The sequence below is a fragment of the Sceloporus occidentalis genome, unplaced genomic scaffold (assembly GCF_023333645.1).
Source record: "Sceloporus occidentalis isolate IW3139 unplaced genomic scaffold, rSceOcc1.0.p SCAF_208, whole genome shotgun sequence".
In the NCBI taxonomy this organism is placed as follows: domain Eukaryota; kingdom Metazoa; phylum Chordata; class Lepidosauria; order Squamata; family Phrynosomatidae; genus Sceloporus; species Sceloporus occidentalis.
The window spans coordinates 366,911-376,012 of NW_028317188.1; the positions used below are offsets into that span (position 1 = coordinate 366,911).

Genomic DNA, 9,102 nt, shown 5'->3' on the forward strand with positions numbered 1-9,102 from the left:
GACACAATATGTATATAGGTTGAACTTGATGGACTTTGGTCTTTTTTCAACCTTATGAACTATGTTACTATGTTACTATGTCCAGTATGTCCAAGGGCCAAGTCCATCTTCTGTGCTGTCATGATAAAGGAACAAAACACTCCACCATAAACTATAATGGTGTCCAAATCATGTGGAAATCATCTAAGTTGGAAAGACTCCAGTGTTGTACAGAATGTAGTGTATATGGTATAGTTGAATTAGAATTCACAGCTCTCAACTTCTTTGAGCAAGCTAATTAACTTGGTAAGCATGCTTAATGCATGGGAATGTGGACCTAAAATAGTTAAATTCTATACCATCTTCAACTTGGATGGTTGGGTAGTAGAAATCATAAGTAAAATAATTCTATAACTGGCATAATATGAGACAGGATGCTACAATATGATACATGATCTTGTATCACAGAATAACTGGTAAAAAATACATTTCCATATAAGGGGGGTTTTCATATCTTCCTTCTTAACCTTTTTATTTTGGAAACAATCCTGAAATACTCCTTATAAATTTTGAGACTATAATTTTGCTGTATCTCATTTCAAGATCCTCCCATATCTTCTCATTGTGCAAGAGTAGGAGACAATAGTTTGGGTGGAGGTTATGAGATGATGGAAAAGTCAAACCCCAAGTGATACAATCTTAAGTGTTTCAGCAGTCAGGTAGGAATTCTCAAAGCCACCCTGTCTCCAGCTTCTTTCTGTACAATCAAAGGATGTTTGTGGCACTTCACACAATAAACATGTCCCCACTAGGAAAAGCAGAAGTAACACAGATTTGTTGGGGGATGAAGATGGGGAGAGGAAGGAGCTGATTGTTTACACTTCTCAAGAAACACATTAGAAATGGCCTTAATTCCTTAACTCTACTCTAGAATGCCTTAATGGTGATTCATGTGTGGTAAGACAGCTAGTTAGGGAGTGTCATTCTGCTGCCAGTACTCCTGCAGGTACCACAGTTCAGAATGTTACCTGATATAGGATAAAAGGAACTGGTTTGTCTTGGAAGACACCAAAGCTGAACCGCAGGGCATCTTTATAATCACTCATCTCCATGTAAGACATCCACCCATAGTTACAGACACAGGTAAAAGCCCAGTGAGGTTCAACACTGTATTTATTAATATGTAACATATATATGTATATATATATATATATATATATATATATAGTCACTTCTGTAAACCCAGTCACTGCATCTTTTTACCTCTCCTGATGACAAAGTGCCAAGGAGCCTGAATAGGGTGTACTCTGGGTATATATGTTAAAATAATTAAAATAATGGTTCTGAAAGTCCATGACCTGGTTGAGCGTGATATGATTTGGAAGATTTGTAGTCTATGGGCATCAAAGCCCATCTCTTTCTTGCAGCTTTTTAAAAGATCAAGTTTGCCTCTTCTCGAAAAAACCTTCGGAGAAGACACAATATGGTCTACCTGGTCTCCAGAACCATTTGTGCCATACAGTACAATAAAGATGACTTTATTATACTGCTGTATAATTTCACTTTGTGGAATATAATAACGCTTTCTGACTAATATCGTGAGAGCTATTGATATAAATTTGTAAATAACCTAACAAATACAATTATATCACGTTGGTATGACCATTTTTAAACACAAATAACTTGTGTAAAATGTAATAAATCGCAACTAATGATTTTTTAGAGATAATCTCTCTTCCCTATTTTCAATATTTTTGTTACTTACAAGGCTACTTTTAATGCAAATAAAATATTTTATAAGGGACTGCAGATATAAGGCAATGTGAGAGCAACATTGAAAATAAAAATATATACATTTATTAAAAGATAAGACATTAAATGTTAAATATTTTGAATAACTCTTACAAGGAGGAACTCCAATTACCTATAATATCCCTGTAGTAGTAAGATGTGGTCTGTGATCTTTCAGTAGATACCATGCAAGATATTCAGGTATACAATATATAATAATGGGGATATTGGCCACATTCTCTTTTTGCCATGAAACCTTTGTATGCTTGTAAGCAGATTCTTTACCAGGGAAAAAACAGTTCGCATTGTATTTACCCCTCTGTAAATGATTGTAAGCATTGGAAGCAATGACTTAAACTAGGAGCAATTGTGTCAAATATATAAGCATTTATTAGTTTACAAGGTAAATTGACTTATATCAGTAGTACTGTTTTAAATGCCCTGATGTCTGCCAAGTAGCTATACACATCATTTTGACACATATTTTAGTATGAAGAGTGTTATTTTTTTTTTTTTTTAATGTTTAAATTAAAGTATTAGTGTGGTAATATCTAGAACATTTGTTTTTTGGGAATATGAAGATTTTACATGAAAAATATGAACAAAATTGGTGGACATTAATATTAAGTATAGAAATTACCAGCTGTTATTAAAAAAAAAAGTTTTAGTTGACTTTAACTATTAAAAAGCCTAATAGCTCATTATTATTATGAAAAGTTGCAATAACCCAAAACAAATTATTCTTATTGTTATGTTGGTACAATTTTGACTCAGAATAGGTTATTTTTACAACAGGAATTTTCAATGCGTCATAATGTTAATCTGAAAAAAGCCCCCTATTTTTGAGGCCTTCTCAGAAGCCCCCCTCTCTAAAAGTCAATAGACTCCAATGATTGAATTTAAAAAAATTTATGGGTGTGTGAGGGGTATGCAACTCTCTTTAAGACCAAATCAATTAAAAACCTGACTATTACATTGATGTCAAGGATTGTTTATTTTTGTCTAAAATAACCTCAATCAGATCTGTGTGTGTGTTCACTTTGAGACAATTATACAGACTCCAACTTTATTAATCCTTTAACATCCCAATGTTTTAAAGACATTTGACAAATACACTTTTACCTTAAAACTGCTTTGCCTTAAAAATTATTTTTCTTTCATAGGTTAATTGAAATTCACATTTAAATGTCTTCTTTCTGATGTACAATAAACGTTTTAAATGGCAGCCCTGACACCTGCCACAGAGCTGGAGATAAATCTGTCAGATGTCGGAGATTTGAAAAACATCAGTCACTGCTGTACTAACCTTATATATATATATATATATATATATATATATATATATATATATATATATATATATATATATATATATATATATATATATATATATATATATATATATGTTCTTTGGAGGCATATTAAAACAACAATTATTTAATTTAAAAAATGTGATATCTGCTTTATTGTTATTTAGGAAGGTCTATGGAATCTGCAATAGAAAATATATGGTTATAATGATATTGTTATAATGTCATTCTGCTGAGCTTTATTACATTTTTTTGAGAAAATAATACATGTCTTATTCGGACAACGGGATTTCAGTCTATTGCCTCTTGTAATTCTCTCCATTCACTCCTTTGGACGGTGATGTCAAACCTTACCTGACAGTTGCCACTATTACAATATCATGTGTTTTTTCCAAGTTGGTCGGCGACCACCCTTGCTTTACTCTGGAGCTCTGTGAGTCTGGATTGGACCTTATACAAAAGATCTAATATGTGACTTTCATTTTGTGCCAAATTGATAAACCAAGGTTTGCTTAGTCCAAATCCCTTTTATATTTTTTTATGTACTCTCTGAATTAATAACAAATGCTACTTTTCCAATCAGTGACAAGGTTTTATTAAGAAATCCTTCATATGCTGGGGATTTGAACTCAGCTACAATATTACTTTAAAGAGAGCTCGCAAAAGTCAAATAAACGGAGATTTTTTGTACTCTACAAAAGCAGCCCAAGGCAAAATTAGTAACACAACATAATTTTCTTGATTTAAGTCTTGCCCAGACATCCACCCTTTTAGGGGCAGGTTAAGAAAAAAAATACAAAACGGTGTTGGTCTATTCGCTGCAACTAGTACTGTATGGGTTAAATACAACCCACTTACATGATACTCTGTACCTCTTTTTCGAATCTTCTTTATAAATATTTAAATTAGCCATCGACATTTGAGAATTGGCAGATGGGTATCAAAATAATGGATTATTTAATTGTGAAAAATGAATCTTAATATGACTTGTGAGAATGATCTGGACCCCTATTGCCTGTGACTCGCTGGTAGTAACACAGATTGGGGTCTTTCTTTTTTCCTTGTCTTTCCTGCCCCCCCCCTCCTTTCCCTGTCACAGAGAAATTGCAAGACATGTTGCAATAATGACCCCTCATTGAAACCACCAGCCTCCTGCTGAATAGCCCAGCTCGGACATTCCTTGTCAGAAAACCCCTTCTTAATCAGCCACCTCCACCCCCTTTTCTCCCTCTTCCTTCTTTCTCCCCTCTCAGAACAGGGAACAAACTAAACACATTATCAATCCCTCTGTTAACCAGAATGCTTAATAATAACCTTGGTTTGGGAATCAATGGGGGATATAGAGGAACGTCAATCTAGACTCTTTGGGGGTTTTTGTTACTGCTAAGGAGCTAGCCTTCCTAGCACACACCTTTTGTTCCTGAATCCAATAAAAAGCTATTCTTTCCCACCTTCCTACCAGCTCGGACCATTCCTTTCACTTGAAGCCCGGCTCCTACAATGGCACCTCTCTGAGCTCTCCTATTTTGTCATGTTTTTCATTCACACTCCTTGGCATACTAACAATCAGCCCGAGTGTGGCAGGTCTGCCCTTTCCAAGTAGCCCCTGGAAGACATTTTACTAAATGACAAGAGAAACACAAAACCAAGGATTTCGAGAGCCTCAATGAACAAGAAGAGATTCTGGACCAGAAGGAGGACCTCAACCAGAAGGAGGACCTCAGTGTAGAATATATATATAAGTCTTTTGCACACTTACAAGTTAGTTAACCTGTAAATTTGCTATAATATGATATATGTGTCCAAAATAAAGAAAAATATAGTGTAATAAAGAATAATATGCAGTGAAATCCACAAAAGCACCAAAACAAACAAGCTATGTGAAAAAATACTGCATGGGGAAGTGTTAGGTCACGAGTTTATCTGAGGTTTTAAACATTTCAGTAAAAAATTTAAAATTGTGTTACCTGGAGTATTCTTTAATGATAATTGTTTAAATTAATAATTAATAATTAATTTTACAAAGCAGATAACATACGAATATCAAACACACACATATGCCACAATGGCAAAAAAGATAGATGAATTGGAATTTCATATTCTTCTTTAATACTTCAAAATTATATGTAATTAATATACACAAATTTCTAGAGTATCCAACAAATAGCGATCCTTATTATGATTCTTGCAAAACAATTGTCACAATCAAATAGAAGGGAAAATATTGCACCTTTAGTTTTTTTTTTTATTACATTCTAGTGCACTTAACGTATACTTTAAACATACAATTGCATGGAAAAAATTATAATAGCCAAAGGTACTATGTACAAAAATAACTATACATTTTACAGTTAGTATTTGTTCATTTGACTCTTGGTTGAGGGGAAGAATCAGATTAAAATTGGGGAACTGTTATCTAAAAAAATATACGGCAGGGTATTTAATATTTATCCAAGAACTAGAGCAGGTTCCAATCAGGGGTGCAGTTTAAAGGAACAGGCACATTTTAATAGTTGTAGGGAAGGAGACAATTGCTAAAGGATAGTTCAAGCAAAGAAAATGCTCCCTTTTTGAGAAATAGTAACTGTTTTAGGTAGATATGATGGTTCTTCACAAATAATTAACAAATTGTAGACCTTCTAGACCTTCTATTTTTTGCAAGCTGTAACACAATGAGCTTCAGACTGTTAAGCAAAGCATCATCAAAGAGTTAATAAAGCTTCCTCAGGTTCACAGAGTTTCTTAAAATATAACCATAATGATTCACCTTTCAAGTTAGCTTATGCCAAACACCCTAGCAAGATTATACAATTTGTGCCTTTAATGTTAACGGAAAACATTACATTATGTTAAACTAACTCTACTTAAATTAACCCTGTAGTTGCTCGGTTTCGAGCAAACAAAAATCGTATTTAAATGCAATAGGGTGTTTTGATTCCATAATGCTTTAGATGTATGGTGTTTCTTTTAAGCATAGAATGCTATAGGTACATTAGTGAATTTTCTGGTATTTATGTAAAACACAAAATGTCACATAAAATAGACAGATAGCACCACAACTCATTAAAGAATGCATGAAAGGGTCTCACTTTGTCACCTTGTAATAATAGAGTCTAATATATATGTCCTGGCAGGAGTGCCCATAGGATATATAGGTCGTATTGCAGAATATCCATAAATGTATTTCTTGAAATCGGGTTTAGTGCGTCAGTGATCTGCATGCAGCTGCAGACAGATAAGATTTCCATCTCATTTTTTAACCTGCAGATCTGTTTTTTGTAGTGACGTTATATATATATATATGTATAAAAATACTCTCATTTTGGATCAGATCCTAATCCAAGTTTACATTTAATATAGTATATATACCTACAGAATCTATACACATCAGTGAATTGTACATTTAATGTCAACCCAGCTTCAGTGGATTACAAATCCCATCGTGCAGATCACAGCGGGAGTTGCTGTCCGTAGCAGCTCAGCCCTGTTGGAACAGATTTTACTGCAAAGGGTTCAATGGCGTTGGGGGCAATAATACCTTAGTGCGTCTCATTCTTTATCTTCTGTGGTTCTAGATACACATTATCTGCATAACAGAAAATCCACCGTTTGCACTGTCCACACAAGGCCACACAACACTTAAGTCCAACCAATGAAGCTCTAAAGGATGTCTGGGGATGATGGGATTTGCACTTTACAGATGGAACTGTACAGACTCTCCTGCATCCGCTGGATCCTGAAGCTAGGTTGTCGTCTGCTCCCACCAATGTCCTCTATAGACAGGAGAGCTGGTCATATTCAGACCACCCAGCTCATTCTGGATGTTAGTAAGTCCTACCAGGCCCGGATTCCCTGTAATGTTCCCTGACAAGCTGGTACTGATGTTCCTGTGTGACTCTGAGGCTGGGATGTGTTTCCAAGCTGGCTTAAATTGCCCATGTTCACAAATGGATTTGCTCCTGCGTTGTGTTGGATAGAAGGTATTCCAGAATAAGTGCAGTTGTAATTGGTGTTGTAGGAAGGGCTGTTGTTGTAGCTATAGGCTGGGTAACTGTTATATGAATAAGGGCTGGCAGACACATTGTAGGCTGTGTTGTAACCCTGAGCACCCCCAATGCAAGGTTTCCCATCCCTGACCAGTACAGGAACTGCCACTCTTCGGGGTGGGGGTGGGTGATGGTTGCCCATTTCCAAAGACTTATCCTGCCTTTGTCTCTTACACTTGTATCTCCTGTTTTGGAACCAGATTTTCACCTGGGTAGAGGTGAGTTTTAAGCTGTTTGCCAGGTGCTCCCTCTCTGGAGCTGAGAGGTATCTTTGCTGCTTAAACCTTCTTTCCAACTCAAAGACCTGGGCTTGTGAGAAAAGAACCCTTGGCTTCCTACGGCTCCTCTGTTTGGGCCTGTCTGGGTCCTCGTGTTTCTCATCACTATCAGGAGACTTCTTCATAAAGCAAGTGTCTGCATATAAAAAGATCATATACACTCATTGCAGGAGCAGGACATTCCCAGCAGACCACATACATTATGAACAGCAGTCACAACAGAGACACTCCTAATGATTCTGTTAATACTAATCACTTATAGACTGTGATATATGTAGGAAACCTAAAAAAAACTACCGCCTGTAATAGGGTGTATATATACATACATATAGTTAAAAATATACAGATACAGACATTCCATAGTTTACATCTTAAAACCCTGTTTGCCTTAACGACAATCTACAATATTTTATTCAAACGGATTTAAAATCTCAATATTTTAATAGACAGAGATGTCACATATAACTTACAGAATTTCTATTTTAAATGTTTTCTTCGTGAAACATTGAAAAATTGCAAACAAAACACTTGTTTATCCCAACCAAACTATTTTCCTTTTTTTTTAAAAAAAAAATCCCGATTATTCGCGTTAAGAAATATCACCCGAAATCATTCAAATATTTATCCAACCCGACTAGAAGGATTAAGTATTTTTTTTTAATCCAAAACTCCCAAATCGGTGTATTTTTTGTTTCCTTTTAATAACTCAAAGTAACTCTTGTGTTACCTAAGTTACTTTTTAAATACAATTCTTCTAACATGTATCTATTTTTGGTGATTGTAACATATTAATCACATAGTTAAAAATCTAGGTAATGAAAAGCCCAACTTTTTGTGCTTTGTAATCGTAGTAAAGCTTGTTATACAAGAAATAAAAAATAAAAAATATTGGCCTTTGTGGTTCCCTAAAACAGTCAAAGCAGTTAAATGCAGTATCTACTTACTGTGACTAGTGTCCCTTTGGGTTTCCTCTTCATCTTCTTCTTCCTCTTTAGGATCACAAGTATCTCTGAGGGCTCCATGAACATATCCTTCAGGAGAGACCCCAATATCTCCATGTCCTCCAGGGGCCCCTGTAGAATCCAAATAGGGCAGCTTATCCTCCCCACCTGTATAGGCAGAATTCTCTCCAGCTACTGGCATGCATGAGGAGAACTCAGGGTCCAGAACCTGTGCTAGGTGGGCCCTGAATTGCTGCTGTTGCTGGGGTTGATGGTGGTGGAATATCTGCTGTTGAGCCTGGTGGTCCCTTTTTAGAATGTCTTTGACAGAGAAAGGTGTGGAAGTGATTGGGCTTGGTAACATCATCAGGAGAACTTAATTGCAAGTACAAATAATCAATAAATCCTCTGAAGGGAGGAGTAGACAGAGCTCCCCTCTGCTGGGAATGTGTGAGTCTCCTGTGATGGTGAAAAGATGTTTTTTTTTGATAAACGATGCAAGAGTTTCTGCTCCTGTCTAAATAGCCTCCATTACCCTGGGTCTGGTGGTCTGGGTTTTGTTACAGACAGAGCAGAGACCAGCTGAAGGGTTGGCTACTGCCTGCTCCTCACGCCCCTCCCCCCTGATGGCGTCATAGCTAAGTGTTAAGGAGAGTTAGTCTCCCTTATCCGGGAGAGAAAAAAAAAACACATCTAATTGGAGTTTTACAAGTAAAAGTCTCCTCCCCACAGTCCCTTTACCGGAAGAGTCTGTAGA

General features: G+C 36.0%; 1 protein-coding gene across 1 annotated transcript; it reads right to left on the reverse strand.

Moving 5' to 3' along the window:
* Positions 1 to 6,914: 6,914 nt before the first annotated feature.
* LOC149277624 (homeobox protein Nkx-2.3-like) lies at positions 6,915 to 8,712 on the reverse strand. The gene is made up of 2 exons (XM_089502665.1): positions 8,349 to 8,712; positions 6,915 to 7,540 (listed from the first exon to the last, which is right to left on the reverse strand). The coding sequence occupies exons 1-2, from the start codon at positions 8,710 to 8,712 to the stop codon at positions 6,915 to 6,917; spliced, it is 990 nt and encodes a 329-aa protein (XP_089358791.1).
* Positions 8,713 to 9,102: the final 390 nt, after the last annotated feature.

What these genes read in the sequence shown, in the direction of transcription:
- LOC149277624 (XM_089502665.1), bottom strand. Translation starts at nt 8,712, where the DNA reads ATGATGTTACCAAGCCCAATCACTTCCACACCTTTCTCTGTCAAAGAC. An exon ending in CCAAAGGGACACTAGTCACA is followed by an intron (nt 7,541 to 8,348) that starts GTAAGTAGATAC and finishes TTTTATATGCAG; the next exon opens with ACACTTGCTTTATGAAGAAG.